We start from the raw sequence: 17,774 nt of genomic DNA, 5'->3' as shown, positions 1-17,774 counted from the left end.
TTGTCTTGAGCTCAGATGGGCTCATGACAATTGTTAAGTCATTGAGGATCCAAATTCTTTCCATCCAGCTACTTTGTCCACTGCAGTTTGTTGGCCTCGCTGCGCAGCTGGCTCCCCTTACCATCAGAGAATGGTGCAGTCCAAGGCTTTATTACATCAGCAGCCAGAGGGGAGTCAGGATAGCTGAGTTACAGTTTTGGACAGCCATTTCCCCAAAGTTACCCACCCATGTTGTCCTTGTGTCTCACGGCCTAAATCGGTCACATGCTCATCCTTGAATCAGTTGTTGGTAAAGGGAATTACTGAAGAATCAGTTTATTCCTCTAAATTGTCTTTGTTCCTGGATTGTATTTGTAACTTGTCTTTTTCTTTTACAAAGAAGGGCCAGTGGAGCTGACTTCCTTTCTGTCAGTAGTCTGGCTTGTAAGGCAACAGCTATCTTCTGGAAGAAGGCCTGACTGTACTCTCCATTTTTTCCCCCCCTACTTCTCATTGATTACCACTGACTTCCCAAGTACTGGCTGCTCAGCTCTTTTCCTTGGGAGGTACTGTCCTCCCCATCTGATCCCTCTCTTTTTAAAAACAAGGTTTTATTTATTTCTAGATAGAGGGGAAGGGAGAAAGAGAGGGAGAGAAACATCAGTGTGTGGTTGCCTCTTGTGTGCCCCCAGCTGTGGACCTGGCCCTGACTGGGAACAAAACTGGTGACCTCTGGTTCACAGGCCAGCACTCAACCCATTGAGCCACACTACCCAAAGCTGATCCCTCTCAAAGTTAGGTCTCCCATGAGGTTCCCTGTGGCTCTCTGCTGTTTACTTTGAGGGGCTGCTCCACATCCTTAGCTTCTCTTAACCTTTATTTTGCATTCTTCCAGCCTCAATTGCTTCTAAACTTGTCTCATGCCTGCTCCTTCCTCCTGTTCTTTTATTTTTAGAGAGAGGGGAAGGGAGGAAGAAAGGGAGAGAAGCATCAATGTGTGGTTGCCTGCATTCCCTCTACCGGGGACCTGGCCCGCAACCCAGGCGTGTTCCCCAACTGGGAATCGAACTGGCCACCCTTTGGTTCACAGAGCCGCACTCAGTCCACTGAGCTACACCAGCCAGGCCCTCCTGCTCTTACCTCCTGGAAGACTGCATTAGTTTCTTCTTCCCTCCACTACTTCCCATACACCAAAGTAGTTTTGTTAAAATCTGTACATCTAGCTTCTACTGTGCTATTCTTAGTAATTCCCTTATTTCCTTCTAGCTCCATCTCACTCGTCACTGGCTAATGTCTTTGCCCTTTACTTGCTTGCATACATTCATTTCTGTCCTACTAGCTTGATAAGAAGCCCTACACCTTGAAGTGCTGGTTCAGGAAACGTGGAACTGGATTTAGGCATCTGTTCTACCACTGTTATGTGAGACTGCTTTCTAGCTTCTATCTGTGGAAACAAAACATTTGGTAGAATTCTAAACATAGTGTCTGTTTTCTGAAGCTAACGAATCACACAGAAAACCCTACAGAGGGGGACGGGCATAATGAAGTACCAGGAAGATAGACTTCATGCTCATTTCACAAAGCCGTTTTGTTAAAAGGTGGCCTGCTTTTTTAGGTTCCTTGAAGTGTAGGGCAAGGTGGGCAGCTCCAGATTTATGGGCAACACCTCTCACCTGCAGGACTCAGGTGGTTTTTTTACTCTTGGGAGTCAAAAATCCAACCATTTTGTGATTTACCTGTTAATCACAATATGGCCTTGTTATTTGACCCTCTAGCATAAAGTATCTTTGATGGCCCTAAATGGGCAAGTATTGAGAACTCGGGGAAAATTTATTTGAGGAAGGGGGACTCAAGACCATAGCTATAGTGAATAGTGAAAGTAACTGAGCTGTGGAATGAGATACAAAACACAAGGAATCAGTTAACACAGGCTTCAGTCTCAAGGGACGTTCTATATGGGGGAAAAAAAATAGACTTAATGGATTGAATCAGAATTTTGAGGCCCTGTTTTTTCCTATAGAGGACTTTTAGCTGAACAGGATGCCAACAAACTCTGTATACTTTTGCTCCAGTAAATGTGGATTTGTTTGGGAGAAACTACCATCATATACATGATTACCCAGTCAACAAACTGTTTTCACTAGATGGTTTTAATCTGAGAAATTGCTCATTATAATTTGGTATTAGTCACAAGGCTACCTATATAGTCAAGCCCAGTCTAAAATTACCCATTGGGGTCTCAAGGCTCAAGAAAGGCCATAGATTCCTCTTCCTAAATGAGATAAAGTTCAGTGCCATGAGTTTTAAAGGAAAACTAAAACTTCAGATCATTTCCCTTAAGGAACCTATTGAATCTCATGTGGTCAGCTGGTTGGAAAAGAGGAAGCGAGTCAGGAAGAAATAAACACAATAATGCCATTCACTTCATTCACACATACCATATGTATTTTTAATCAACCAAGAGAAGTCCCAAATGTACAAGTGAAAAAAAATCCAAACTGTTGACACAAGTTTAACTAATATCAGCTACTTTTATGTACAGCTGTATAAGTTCAAAAAAGCTATCCTATATGTATATACAAAAATTGTTTATACACAGGTCTGTACATAAGGGTCTATACATTTATTTCCACAGAACCCTTAGGTGCCCACCTCTTGGTGAAGGCACCAACACTTCATTCACATATCTTACAAAAAAAGACTATTTCCGGGATTGATAACCCTGTGCATCCTGTATTCAGACCACATAGGCTCCATCTCAACCTGGTTACGATCCTTCCGTCATGCAGACCACACCAGGTGCTCAGGCACCCCTAATCAGCTTTGCACAGAATGCTCCAAAGTAAAAGCCTGTAAACCAAGCAGAGTCCCGACCAGGGTGCCACTATAGGTCCAAGGTTAGACGAGCCTGCCTGCCTTGCTCACTGTCGATATTCTAGTTCATCTACACTGATGACTTTGGCGGGCATGGAGGGCAGGGGCTGCTGTAGCACATCAGAGCCGAACCATTTGGCAAGGCCCACGGGGGAGCTGCTCCTCTGGCTGGGACGGTGCTCCAGCTGGGAGTGCATGTGGGGCAGGCCTGACCGGTTGGGCACATTCTGTGGGGTCGTCTGAACAGTGACAGCAGCTGCCTGGGAACCAGGGCCTGGAGGATGAAGAACTGTGGGGATAAGAAGGAAGGGTTAGTTGGAGCAGGGCGGGTAAAGCACTATATTAGGGCCTGCCTCACTCAGCCCTACTCATGAAACTCAAAAAGAAGTCTTTACCAGGTGATTTATTCTAGGAAACTCCTTTACAAAATGTCAGAAGATAGAACCTTGGAAAGCTCGGCTATTCAGAAGCCACCCACAGTGAGAACCCATCCTAGATGACACGACCACACTTCTCATAGCAAGCAGCCACATCACACAACCACTAACGGTAACTGGTGAGAGGGTATCTACTCTTGGCAGTCGCTATGCTGAACCTCTTTTGGAAGGATTTTCAGGCTTCTCTCCTAAGAGGCAAAGGACAACACCACCAAAGGACACTTGACTCTCCCACTGTTTTATAGGAGCAGGAATTCCAAATCTGACAGAGGCTGGTTTACATCATCCTAATCTCTCCTTATAACCAGTGCTGCAGGATGAGTTAAAGAATGAATTGTGTCAGTTCATCTTCACTAGAAACTGGTCCAAAGCTTTAAGTCTGTCCAGCCCACCCAGCTCACTTGACCCCATTCCTGCACCTACCTGAACGCTGTAGCTGCTGTTGCATCATTGCCAGATGCAGAGGCGTCCCAGGACGAGGGTTTAGGAGAGGGTGACTAGCGGCAGGTAAATGGTAAAAGGGTTGACTAAGGATTGGGCCAGGTATTCCCTGTAAATGAGTCAGATCCATCCCAGGAGGAAGCACACCTATTGGACAGAAAGAAACTGGTAAGAAGTAATCTTAAATCTATGTGGACATTTTCAAGCTTGAATGTTTAGTTTTGCTGATCTGAAAGTTTATTAAGAATGAAAAATGTTTAAACTAGGTTCCTAATCATTTAATGGATGAAGGTGTGGATTGGATAGGACCCACTGCCCTCCAGTTAGATGGAAAAATCTAGTAACATCTTTCTAGGGATGAAAACCTCCCACAGCACAGCACTTCACCAGTTCCAGCAACTGTTACCATAGCAGGTTAGAAACTCACCAGCTTGGAGCAAAGTTGTAAGATGCTGTGGATGTAGTCCCTGGGCCAGCATTCTTTGGACCAACCCTGGGTGAAGCTGGTGAGCAGGCCGAACGACTGGGACATGAGGGACAAGGGGTACTTGGTGGACAGGACGGAGAAAAGGTGTTCCTGGAACTGGGGATGCCAACGTGGGTGTTTTTCTCCCAGTTGCTTTAGGTCGATAATCTTGTTCTTTGGTGTAACGGTTGGTCTGGGACAGCGGGGTGGAACACGAAGCCCGCTGCAGCGTTGACAGTTTGGGATTTGTAGTGGGAGAATAGTCTCGATCGGCGCTGGGCACAGGGTTGGACGACAAGAGGTGCTCTGTAAGGGTCCAGACAGAATACCTGAGTGTTGGCAAACGTCTCCCAAACACTGTGTCCTCACGATGATCCAGTAAAATCTCATTTCTTAGAAAGCACACAATCCTTATTGGATCCCCTCAACAAATTTAGAGGATTGCATCCTAAGGAACATCAGTTTGCCTTATGAACAGGCCCAGTCAAGGTCATAGGGGTAAGTCAGAGACAGAGCTGGGACTAGACCCCAAGTTTTCCAGTCTTCAGCACTTCGTTGGAACAGAGTTTATCTTGGCCACACTCTAAACACCCAAAGGCTCTGAAGTTAAAGAATGACATCATTCTTAAGCTCCTGTTTTTACTCGTATAATCCTCTCAACCCAGGAACAGCTAGGGCAAGGGAGCCTGGTGTAGCAGGGGTGGTATCTAACTCAGTGGGGAGCCCTGCTCTGTCCTATGGCTGTGGTCTGCAGCTGTGAGGGAGCTAGTCCCATCCTAGTCAGCTGCTTGGGAATAACATGCTTTTTATTTTATTTTTTTAATTATGTCATTATACTATTACAGGTGTCCCAATTTTTGCCCCATAACATACTTTTTAAAAGCCTAAGTAGAAAATCAAGTAAGAGTCCAATTACGCAAATCCATCACAACAGAAAGTTTAAATAACAATTATAGTCTGGTGAAGGAATGTTAAATGCCATTTTTAGTAGGACCAACAGGATTTCCTTTCTTCCCCCAGAAGCTTCCTCACAGGCATCAAGCTCTTACACCGATACTCTAGACTTGTGTAAACCTAACTTATCAGAGTGTTTCACCGTGTCCTTAACAATCTCAACCGTGCAACTCTCAGAAGCCTCTCAACGTTCTCTACGTGCTTCCCAGGGGCTCTCGGCACTGCCTATGCTTCGGTCACCGCGCAGATGTTGTTGGACACGTCTGCACACACTGGAGAGAATCCTTCAGAAGTAAAACTGGTTGAACTATATTTATTTGCCAAACAAATGAATATATTTGCTAAAGAAATAAATAATTCAACTTTGTGGCCTAAATAAACTAAAGCTCATTCCTTCCTGTCTCATACTAGCACTCATACCATTATTGAGTTGGTCAGAAATTTTTTTTTAGTCAGAATTTTCGAGTGGCTAAGTGATCATAAGCTGGTCCAACCCTTTTCACTGTCCAACACAGAAATGTGGTCCAGAGCAGCCAAGGTTCTTGCCCAGCACTTTGCAGAGCATCAGGTCAGGCTGGTCAGCACTCAAGCCCATGTCCCCTCTGTCACGTACTTTCTGGGTAATACAAGTAATACACCTTCAACAGCTCTGCAATACCTTCACTGGCCTTCTGCGTGTCCTCTTTACTGTCACCAGGAGCTGCTTTTCCAGATGCAGGCTCCTCCTTGCTTTTCTCTTTGCTCTCATACATCTTACGAATCACTGAGGTAGGGGTGAAAGAAGGAGAAAGCTGTAGAGAACAACGATTAGTATTAATTAACACATTCTTTAAATGCCTTTCCCTAATCAAGCCAAGATTAACCTGCCCAGCTACTCAGCAAGTTGAAGAGTCCCCTTATTGGCTACATGTGACAGAGGCCAATGCCCAACTTCAAGGTTCTGGTCTCTAGCTACCAGAGATGAAGAAACAGGATGGGCTAAACTGTGTCCCAGTGCATCGTGCCGTGCTCACAACCCACTTTCATCAAAACCCAGGCTTAGATGTAACATAAAGGTAGTCAGAGCACAGAGCTTCAACGTATCTGTATCTGTGGTGATGGGGACCACCCTACGCAGCTGCCACTTCCCAGCCAAGGCATTAGGCTGGGAAGAGGGGAAGAACGTGGCCAGAAGTACATCCTGGAGCAACAGTACTTCCAGCCATGAAAGGGCATTTCAGAGACAACCTCAGAGCCTAAGTTTCTCTATGTAGCAAGTCCTTACTTAACGTAATAATGATAGGTTCTGTGACTTAAAGCAAAATGACATACACTGAATCCAGTTCTACCACAGGCTAATTGATATAAACAAGGGTTGTAGCTGTAGCATCTCATCAACGTTATAACCAATAGACACTGAATGGGACATTTGAGGACTTGCTGTATTCCTGAGGTTTCCCATCTTAACTTGCCTACCAGAAAATTCAAAATGATCTTAGTATTCTTCTCAGTTACTAGGACTCTCCATTTGGGGTCATTTGTTCCCATCTCTTTATTGCCAATTTCTACTTTGATGATTATATGATGCATGTAACTTTTTCATTAACCGACCCCAAATCCTTGATGGCAGGAGACAGGGCACGAATTCGGAACATAAAAGCTCCTTCTGGACCCTGCCTTCAAGGTGCTCTGTGCAAAGACCTACTCGGGATCCTGAACACAAAGTGACAGTTCTTCTCATATGTCTCTTAGCTTTAGGTGATAAAAACCTGTGAAGAAGGGAACTTAAAAAAAAAAAAAATTTCTGATACACAAGTTAGTTGCAAAACTAAACTTGTCTTCACAGATAAACCCCTCTGTCCCAGCCATAAGTCATATAATAGATAGGAATCTGAATTTGTAACCTCAGCATGTTTTACTAGATTCTCCATGATCTGACCGCAGTCACCCCACCCACCTCACCTCCTGTCTTAAACCCTGTCCTTCCTACTCCAAATGCTCACTTGTTTGAACATACCACATGTAACCCGTATGCTCCAGCCCATACTTACCTATCACACTTTCCCCAATGTAGGGGCTTAAACTAGAATCCTAACTGTTAGACTATATTCTGAAGGGGGAATAGCTAATAAATACCCAGGTATAAAGGACTACTAACTGAGTTATTCCTGTGGAAGGTATTCAAGGACATTTGGGTTACAGTGATACAACACAGGCACAACCAACTGGGAGAACCCTAGAACCCTGGGAGTCATTTACAAAGGCAAAGGTCACTGACCATGCTTGTGATGGAGGCGGCGGGGGCAGGGGAACAGGCATTCCCTCTGTGCACTGGTGCCGGTGACTTGGTCACTCGCTGTTGCCTGTGAACAAACCAAGTTATCAGTGGGAGCCCCAAGCTGGTCAAACTCAAATCCTAAAACCACAAAACACTCAAGAGCAGCCTAGGACTTCAACAAGATGGAGAACAATGATTTAGGTAGAAGGGACAGGGTTAGGCATTTGGGAAGACCTTGGGAACGCAGGGTAATCCAGGGCTGGTGTATAGTTTATTTGTAGACTATACCAGTGAGGTAGGCTAGGGAGGGCTTTTATTCTGTGGGCCTGGCTGGGCCCCAGAGGGTAGAGAGCAGCACTGACTAGTACAGTGCCTGGCACAGAAGTGATGCTCTCTGGGACACTGCTTCAAATCAAATACGGCACCAACAGTTTCAGCTATTTTAAGACCTAGTTACATGCGACATTCCCCACCACTCCTGGTCTACACACAAGGCTGATCTCAGGCCTCCCAAATAAAGTTTAAAAGAACGGACTTGCATTCTTTTCCAAGACATTCTAGTCATTCTGCCTTAACTTGGAAGAAAACAGGAAACAGTTGGTGAAGATATAAATAGGCTGAGAGAAGAACAAATTGTGTGAGCTTACTGGCTAATGAAAGCTTCGCTGCATTTCGGCTATGTCAGACCTTGTACCACAAAAGCCAAAGCCCAAGTACAGTCAGTGATTCTGAAGTTCTCTGAATCACAAGCAGACGGGAATCTGAAACCCATGGCCTCTTTCCAGTCTCTAAGCGGGTAAGCCCCACTGCTGCCACACTGAGACTCGGAGCATGACAATTAAGGGGGACAGAGCTTAGCGGTATTCTGAGTGACTGAAATGTGAACCCCAAATCAGGCTATGATTTACCCCTTCTGATAAACATACTTGAGCACCTGCTATATGGTACTCTAGGTGCTGGGGATACAGCAATAAACAAAACAGACAGCACCCCCAGCCCCCTGGCTTCATAACATTCTTGTGGCGGCAGAGTAGAGGGGTTACTATGGGCAGAGAGACAAGACAAAAAATTATGCTAGAAGGTGGTAAGTAGAATAAATCAAGGCAAGGAGACAGTCATGTCTGCTGGGGGACGCAACTGTACACAGGGTACTCGGGGAGGGCCGGAGAGGCAGCTGACCTTTGATCCAAAACAGGAAGGCGCCAATGACACTAACTCGGGTCTATTTACTGGTTTCAAGCAAGTCACACTTTGAAAACCTAAGTTCCTGTATCTGTAAAATGCAGTTATTTATCCCATTTACCTCACAGAGCTGTTGCCAAGAGCAAACACAATTCTGAGTGTCGAAAGTGTCTGAAAGTTAACAGACCATGTCGGTGAGTATTAGGCGACTATACTGTATTGCAGGGAAATCCAGTGACGGACACTCAGCAGATCAGCCCTGACCTCTGTGTTTAGGCTGAGCGCTACCGAAGACAGGATGTACTTAGGCGGCGGTGCAGGGTGCTTACTGGTCTCAGTGTTTTCCGAAAGTGTCAGCATATACAACCAGCTATAGGAAGACACTGAGACACAGATATGGCAAATAAAAAAAAAAATCACATCAAAACATAAATACTCCTTAATTACGAAGTACTATATGGGCAGGAGTAAACCGTCCTTAAAGGCCGGGCACTTAAAGGTGGTCACTTCTGGGGCTGCAAAGGAATGTTACTGGGATGGGGCACACAGAAGGCTTCTGGGTAGTTAACAATGGAGTTTGCCGCACACATTTGTCTAATGCAGTTTTATTTTACAATAAAAAGAACGATATTGCTAACCCCCCATCTGAGTTATGATTCGTTTCACTTTACTACTTGTTACAACTGGCAGAAAGGAGAGTGAATGAGTAATCATTTGTTAATTGCTTTGATCAACTAAAGCTACATCAAGGGACAGTTTGAGAACTTGACAAGGAATATATGGGGGAGGACGCTACGCAGAGCTTTACTTTTCATCATCTCATAAGGGTAACTGCAAATAAGGAGTGATGCTAGCTGCCTTTGTAAAAAGGAACCCTTTGAATCAAGACTATAAATAAAATTATACAGAATGAAAAGCCTATGCCCATGCAGCAGAATTCAATTATTTCCTTTACTGAACATCGGTGAGATGGAATTCTCACTATACGTTGTACAACATATCAGTGTTTACAATAGAATTACTTAATTTGCTAATCTGAGGAAAATTAATTTGCAACCCCCACAAAAGTAGGATTAGTAACTCACCTGTTTCTGAACCCATCTCTGGCTCTGTCCACTTGTGGTTTACCCGAACCAGGCTGATAGAAGCTTGCTGCCTGCACCGCCAGGTCACGTGGCAGCGCCAGCCCCTCCAAAGCTGCCTGCGGCAATTCTAGCTGGCTCATCTGCCGGACAGAAGTGGCAGAAGAGGATCAGAAGAATGAGGTCAGTGAACTTAAAAGTCTCTCTTCACTCTCTTTAAGCAGCATCTGAGAGAAATTAGATGCTGCGACCTGACTAAATCATGCTATCCACCGAACAGGATTTTAACTATTTAAATATGACCAATTTTCTAGCCTTCATTTGAATTATAGATGAGTTTGAATTATAGTTCAAAACCACTTTCAAGAACTGCAGCGATCTAATTCTCCATCCCATAAACAACAACTTAAGGTGAAAAGCAAGCAACAGATTGTGTTTGAGAAAGAGCTCAGCTGGACCTGGGCTGTGACAGGGCTCATGGGCTTGCGCATGCCTTGGAATGGATCTCCGAGGAGCTGCTGCGGTCCTGGTGTGAAACCTGTTGGAAAAGTTACAGTAGCAGTTGAGTCCCAAGACAGTACATGTCCATGAAAGAGACATTATGCCCAATGCCTGCTGCTCTTGGACACCATGTCTTTTGAGAAGTACTGACTTCCCGGGCTGATGATGTCCCTTCTCTTATGTGCTCCTCACAGTGGGCTATGTGGATCTCAGCACTTAATGACCCAAATTGCTGCTGTATTCATCTTCCCACTAAGCTGTCCGCTTTGTCCCTTTCAGAGCTGAGACCACTATCTGTTGGAGAAGAGCTTTTCTAGCCAGTGATTTGGCCCGTTATCACCATGCCAGCTGATGTTAAAGCAGAAACCAGTGCTTTGAATTTCACTCTTTCCACTTGCATCTCCCTAAATATGGAGGAAAGACTTCAAAAAAACCCTTCTCAAGATACGACTGGCAGAAGCCAGGGTGGCCAGCAGCCTGAAGTAGTCCTGAGTGGTAGGAACACTGAGATTCTGCGTAACACTTTGCTGAGATAGCTTTCTGGAGGTGCATTCCTTTCATATTCTGAATTGGCCCCAAGATCTTACAGCTGATGGTGTACCGCTTCATTAGGTTGGTAAAGAGCCACCACTCTGACATACTCTATCAAGAAAAATCCTAGGAAGTCAAATTAACTTTCTTTTGGATTGAATTCCCAAAATAAGGAAGAATACTAAAGAGCTGGATCCAATTTAGAGCAACCTCAAAAGGAAACAAAACAAAACTGTAACACGAACATGTTTATCTAGAGGGGCAGTTGGACAATAAACTGTGTTCCACATTTGTGTCCCCACCACCTCTGGGAAAAAAAGTATAATGAATCCACACATTTCTTTTTAAAACCTTCAGGAATGCCCACGAAGACTTGCCAGTTCTAGTGGACAAGTATAGCCTTTGACAGGGGAGTGGTGGAGGGGCCAGGAGGGGAAATGTGCGTGGCATGGCAGAGACAGATGGGCGTCGACACACAACAGTATTTACCATTTGGTGATGGTATTCGAGGTCGAAGGTAGTCTGCCGAGGCCGCTCGCGTTTGAAACACCTGTGACAAGGGGGGAGAGGGTGCTCTTTGGCCCAGTAAAGATGACGTAGGCTCCAAGCTCCCCATAAGGCCACTCAGAAGATTGGAAGAAGCAGGTCTCTGAACTGGTGGACCCAGAAGTTCCTAAAGCCAGAAAATTCAAATCCTTGTGAGCAAACCTACTTCTCTCTCCTAGTCAGAGGCTATGGGTTAGGGATTAACTTTCAGAAGCCAATGATGAATCTCCCTCATGCTCCACTGAAGGACTTGTCACAGGTATATGCTACACATTTCTCTAAACGTTCAGCTGACAACACTGCCGTAAATTAGTGCTATAAATACAGGTTAGATACTTTAAATTTCCATATAAATTGCAAACCTGCAAACTGGAAACCAAGGGCTTACTTTGTCATCTATTTTTTTAGCCACCTCCCCACCCCATGTTGAGATCAACAGTGACAAAGGTAGTGACACATCCTCATTACTAAGCAACATGGCTCATTATCTAAGGCCCGAGCTGGACCACTGCGAAACGCCAGGTCAGAGGACTACCGTTCAGGACTCCAAGGCCTTGCTGTAAGATTGCTAAGTACCTGCAAGATGTTCTTAGGGACAGGCTGGCCTGCAGTCTCAGCGGGGGGCATCAAATGGCTTTCCAGGTTTCGCTAAAAAAGTCAAAGGAAAATTGGTTTTAAAGTTCTTATACACTTAAAAATTGGGGACCGCTAGAAAGCATTAAAAACTTTTCAGGGAGTCAACACTTGACAGCAAAATGATGTCAAAATCACAAAAAACTAATTTAGACCAACCTGTTCTACTCTCAACACATAGGTCCCAAAGATCTGGGAGCAAAAAGACTCTTCCCCTGTATTTGTAGAGTCCACTCAGAGACCTTAGACAGACAAAGCCTTTCCCCTCCCTGTAGGAACCCCAGCCCATCTCACTGTTTCTCACCCTGAGACCACAAGGGAGAACCAAGTGGTGAAAGAGGGGAGCACTTATTTAGTCAGAAGCCATATGCATAAGTTTTGATAATTTATAGATTTTTGTTTCTTGAGGCACCATTTGCTACCCTTTAACAAGGTTTATAGACCAGATGATACTAAAAATCTAGTAAACAACATGCAGGTTTGGCCAGAATTGTTATATTTCAGTTTCTATTTCAGGAAATTTAATCTTTATTATTTATAAGCTGGCTATTTCAAATGGGTCTCATGTGCAGGGCAAAATTCAAATCCACTTCTTGTTCTTTTAAGGCAGTAGCAGTTAACATTTTGTATCCAACCTGCATTACGTCCTGCACTTCAGGACATCCTCAGGCCCCGGGGTTTTCTCTGGTAGTCTCCCTCCCACTAGGGGGAGACGCCAAGGTCCACAGCAGTGCCTTCAGGCATGACCAAAAGCCCACGGATATCCAAATGTTTTGTTGTTAGTTTTGGAACGGGGACTGATTGCAGGTGATTTTAGTAAGAGATATCCTCAAGAGTTACTTAATTCTATCTAACAAAAACAAATAGGCAGCTTTATACTTAATGGTTTACTGTATTTGGAGGATACAGTCTACAATTCAATTCAAAATGGAGTTCAGATTGAACCAACATGTTCTATTTGGGGGATGAAACAATATGACTGAACCTAAACAGATGCAGGCAGATCGGAAATAGTTTACACGACACACTCAGCCAGAGTAACTAAGGACTTGGCTTTTAGATGCGGACCGTGGCTCAACATGTAAGTCAAGCGGTGTTGTGGGATAACGCCTGGTGTGCTTATTAATTGCTTTTCTTGCTGCTTTCTTTTCTAGGTTATACTGACTTTGAGTTACTCTTTGCCTAGCAACGTGAATTTTATCACCCATCCCTTATGTAGGCGTGTTTGAGGCTCATTCCCTCGGCTGAACCCAGACGTATTTCAGAGCACTGAAACACAAACACTGCAAGTTATCCTCACAACTCCGGGTCAACTCTATTACTATCAAGCCCTAGAATCACATCCATATCTGAAACAAAATGTTCAAAGGCATCAGGTTAACTGTTGAATCTTTATTTACACTAAGAGAAAGAAGCTACTTACAAGATTTGACCCAGTCAGCAAGACACAGAGGTAACAAGCAGAACAGTTTGGATCTTTTAATCTGGTCCTCGTTTGAAAGATTTTGCATCTAATAATTCTTTGTAATGCAAGTGACTCTAAAGCAGTTTACAAGAAACATGTTCCTAAACTGACACGGTGTGGTCAGATACACAGGAATAAACCCACCTACCTGAGACGCACCTTTCAGAGGTGGACAGCCCTAGCAGTAAGGCTAGAACAATGGCAGCTCTGTTGGAATCTCTATCGCTAACTGCTGGTCACGTAAGAAACAATAAAAATCAGTTCCCTCCCATGGTCAAGGCACAGTGAGTCAAACAGCGATGGCTGCCACAGCTAACTGGTAGCTCCCACACAAGGTGTGAGGAGCAAACAAGAGGCGACACTCAATTTGGCACAGTTACTGTAACTCAGCAAATGGAGCAAGTCTATGTTTGTTTTTATTATTCTGATTTACCCTGCCTCATTTATCCCTTTCGATCACCAAGGGTAGCAATACTGACACACAGGCCATGGCTGAGAACCACCCTCTAGTGTGTTATGACAAAGACCAGCACATGCTACGCGCCCGCATTTACCGATATGCTGTCACCTCGTAACCCAACTGCATGCCTAAAGGTGTTTTACAAGTTTGGAGCCACAGATTTTTCTATTAGTAAATTAACAGAATACAATTGTCTTGAAAAATCCATCCTTTATAAATCATTTGTGAAACTGCCAATTGCCTAATCAAGAAAGCACATAATCTAGAATAGATCTGACTATAAAAATATAGTTAAGTTATTTTAACAAGTAGCTGAATAAACACAAAACTTTCTTTGGAGAGTATCCAGAAGATATTTTTCTTTCTTTCTTTTTTTTTTTGTAGCAGTGACTTTAGAAAGTTATGTCTGAATCTTTCGATCTTTATACTGTCACCCACAGTATATATATAGAATATAGGTTAAGCACAAACCTACGTTTTCTTACATGAACAAACAGCATTGCAATAAAGAAAGAACACGCAAAAGCATCAAGGGCCAAATGACTAGTAAAGAATTTCCAACTTACTCAGAATACCATTTTTTAAATACATTTATTGTGAGAAGTGGAATAGAAAGAGAGAAAAGGAGAAAAGGCTGGGGTCTGTGTCAAATACTTACGCTGACTTTGGGCTGAGAAGGCAAAGTCCCACTTGCCTTCATGGTGCTCACTAGCTTGTTGAAAGCAGTCATATCTCCATCTTTTTTGAGCTGTCGATTGCAAGTTACAGCACTCAGGGTCTCCTCTAAGTGTTCTGCCATGAAGGGAGTTGAATTCTTCAGTTGATGGTCTACCTTCAAGCCCTTGAGCCCTGCTTCTACCTCTTCCACTGAAAGCACAACTCCTGAATGTGCTGAAAGGTTGAGAAAGTCCAGGTTAAGCCAAGCAAAGGAATATGTGTAGTAGGAATTCTTTTTGGCCACCATAATGGTAGCCCAAAATAGACTGAAGACACTTTAAACCACTGCTGCTCAGTGGAAATAAGGCCATAATTATGTACTTAGTAAGAGATGGCATAAACCAATCCTAAAATGCTTCAGTGCCAGAAACTGAGGGACCATAACCATGGGGTGTTAGGCTTTAAGACTTGACAAGACCCTGCTGCCAGGGACAGGAATCCCACATGGCCCAGTACCAGCAAGACTGCCGCCAGCTCTAGTGATTATTGTATCACTAAGGTTTTATGTTGAAGGTTACAAACTAACCTAAGCAAGAGCATGGCAGATCGGGGCAAAGATGTGAGGAGCTGCCAAATTTTGCTCAGGAGGACAACATTCACTAGAGTGTTATAAACGGACTCCTGGTAAGGAAGAGGGATTGTTGGAAAAGTTATTATAGGGCCCAGGACCCAATGACTACCAGGTTCTCAAAGAGGTGGTACTGTCTGGTAAAGTTTTTTTAAAGAATATTAAAACCCACCATATCCTTGATTTTTGATAAAACAGCAGTGTATTAGAATTAACTGCCTTAAGGCTGAGCATTCAAACTTTTTCAGATACCTAAAGCAAACCTTAATAAACACTTACAGCTCTCTTTAAGTTTTTCTTTATTTGCAGAAAGGCTGGAAAGAAGAGGTTTTAAATCCACTTTGGCTTTCTGTAGCATTTCTAAAATATCCACTTTATTTTCAGCATGGTCTTCCAAAGGTATAGGAGCAAAATAATTCCCCGAATTCTGTCCAGGAGAGAGGATGGCTGGCTCAAAACCTAATATTGCAAGTAAATATGTTCATAATTAATTGGTTCCCATAAAACACAGAAACATATCTTCAATAGTATTAAAAGGACACAAATTGAAGGCTGTTTTCAGTATCCAGAGATCGTTTAACTCTAATGGACCCATGACTAATGAAGACGATGAACAATGTCAGAGAAAGCTCAAGTCTATGTCCAAGGGCAGAATCTGAAGCCATTTTACCTGCAAGTCTCTCCAGTTCTTCATGTGGCGTTGACCCAAGACTGCTGGATCTGCTTCCTGATCGGCTTGGGTTAGAGAACCACCTACTGAACCGGCTGGCAGAGACTGACCCTTCTCCCAAAACATCTTCTATCATCTAAAGGGAAAGACAAAAGGAGCTAAGACAATAGTTTCTAGGTGAAAGGGCAAGAAGGTTCAAATTCTGAAAACGGGCCACTTACTTTGATACTTCCTTTAAAGCGGCTGACCTGAAGGTACACCCCCTCAGAACTCGGGATTTTGAACATCTTTCATTTTTCTTCCCCTCCTGGGTCACTTCTGAGTAACCCAAACTTGGGTGTAACCAACAGTGTGCTTTCTAAGCATATAAAGCAAAACCTCTGTGCCGCAAAAAGTGTTTTTGTGTTCTATCCTTTGCCTCATTAGAAAATCCATGAACTACTCAAAGGACATAGTTTCAAAATCAAAATGGGCACCAGGAGTAAAGCATTCCATTGCTAAGGTGAGGCGTGGCCTTCAACTAAACAGCAGGTATGGAGCGCTGATGAAAAGAAAATCCTTGCTTCAACATTCTCACGGTTCTGAGGAACATCATAAAATTTAATGCTGATAATTTCAGAAGCTAAAAAGTGGAGCTCATAAATATCACAATTCCAAGCCAAAGTTTAGAAAGTGTCAGTGTGGGAGATGAACTTTTAAATGATCTCTACCATCTGTTTGAACTTGATGGGGAGTTTTCTGGTGTTTGTCTGTCTTAATCCGACTTCCATGGTTTCTAGCTCAGTAATAAGGCCTACTAAATGACGCACTGCGGTAAGAATAATTTCAACACTTTCATAATAGTAATTTCTACTACCAATTCTTGAAAACTAGACATCTTTTTAAAATGAAAATTTCAATTACACCCTCCGATAAATCCAGTTAAATATCAAAATTGATCTTTATGCAATATTCTTAGCAATATTTAGAAAAGTCAAGTTCATGTAAAGGTCAATCCAAAACTGAGGCACATGCTTGAAAATCAGGCTTCAAATTTTACTTCTATACCAACAGGAAACAGGAAACACATGCCCCTCGTTAGTGACTTATTTGAAGTCCGAAACCCATTGTTTCCAAAGTTCAGAGTGGAAGGACGATTTATTCTGTTATTCTTATCTGGAAGAATTTTCTCCTAACACATACCCAAACTAAGCCACAAAATACTTTCACAGAAGAAGACCTTTTAATTCAAGACACTGACTTGATTATTATTTGCGGTACTTCCATTTTCTGAGGTATCATTTAGTTTCAGTCTCATTCCACGTGCAGACTCTTACAGCTTAAATAACGCTGCGGTTAAGCGCACTTGCAGTAACTAAAGTACAGGAGAAGCGCTGAGTGGTGGGGCACTGTGAGAAGTAGGGGCTGTACCCAAGATGCAATCACCTTAGTGAGAAACAGGATTTAAAAAGTAACTAAAAGCTACAGCTATTAAACTATTTTAATGTTAGATGGCATTTGAAATTTTACGAATAGCGAAAATGGCTTTACATTTTAATTCTTTTTATTTCCTCTGATCATACCATATAGGAAAAAAGTCAGAAGATACACAGAAGGAGTATGAAAAAGTAAAAGACTTGAATATAAGGCATCTGGACATTTTCTAAAGATATGAGAGTAAATGTTGAGAAAGTCATTTCCATATTTTGATCAGCTACCAACTTTGTTTCATTTAGAGAGTCTAAATTTTATTGTAGCTAAAACATAAAAAGTAGAAACAGTTATGTTTGTATACATTTACTGGAAATGGCAATTTCAAGAAACTAAAGCATTTTAAACCCAAAAAGAATCCTTAAGGTTTTTATCTAGTCGGTCATCTTTACCACAGAACAAGTTGGGATGCTCCAACAATAGTGCCTTCTCTGCAGCTCCCGAGCACAGCAAATGGAGACCTGGACCCACTTCGTGGTCGAGACACCCTCTGCTGCATTCCTGTCAGCCATTAGCTGGTCAAGAGGAGCCTGTGAACTGT

The 17,774-nt window shown here is 43.2% G+C and overlaps 1 protein-coding gene across 4 annotated transcripts in view; it reads right to left on the bottom strand.

Moving 5' to 3' along the window:
- Nucleotides 1–2,402: 2,402 nt before the first annotated feature.
- Nucleotides 2,403–17,774, bottom strand: part of EIF4ENIF1 (eukaryotic translation initiation factor 4E nuclear import factor 1) — a 42,250-nt gene continuing 26,878 nt past the window's right edge. For all 4 annotated transcript variants that reach the window (XM_053928500.2, XM_045200980.2, XM_045200979.2 and 1 more), the window contains exons 8-19: nucleotides 15,764–15,899; nucleotides 15,373–15,552; nucleotides 14,467–14,699; nucleotides 11,827–11,898; nucleotides 11,194–11,377; nucleotides 10,131–10,210; nucleotides 9,676–9,815; nucleotides 7,409–7,493; nucleotides 5,810–5,942; nucleotides 4,159–4,503; nucleotides 3,714–3,878; nucleotides 2,403–3,142 (exon numbers count right to left, since the gene is read on the bottom strand). In XM_053928500.2, the coding sequence (XP_053784475.1) occupies nucleotides 2,901–3,142; nucleotides 3,714–3,878; nucleotides 4,159–4,503; nucleotides 5,810–5,942; nucleotides 7,409–7,493; nucleotides 9,676–9,815; nucleotides 10,131–10,210; nucleotides 11,194–11,377; nucleotides 11,827–11,898; nucleotides 14,467–14,699; nucleotides 15,373–15,552; nucleotides 15,764–15,899 (1,995 nt within the window). In that variant the 3' untranslated portion in view covers nucleotides 2,403–2,900. The remainder of the gene's footprint in view (nucleotides 3,143–3,713; nucleotides 3,879–4,158; nucleotides 4,504–5,809; nucleotides 5,943–7,408; nucleotides 7,494–9,675; nucleotides 9,816–10,130; nucleotides 10,211–11,193; nucleotides 11,378–11,826; nucleotides 11,899–14,466; nucleotides 14,700–15,372; nucleotides 15,553–15,763; nucleotides 15,900–17,774) is intronic.

The sequence above is a fragment of the Desmodus rotundus genome, chromosome 7, assembly GCF_022682495.2.
Source record: "Desmodus rotundus isolate HL8 chromosome 7, HLdesRot8A.1, whole genome shotgun sequence".
In the NCBI taxonomy this organism is placed as follows: Eukaryota; Metazoa; Chordata; class Mammalia; order Chiroptera; family Phyllostomidae; genus Desmodus; species Desmodus rotundus.
The sequence above is the reverse complement of the archived record's forward strand: the minus strand, read 5'-3'. Positions and strand labels throughout refer to the sequence as shown.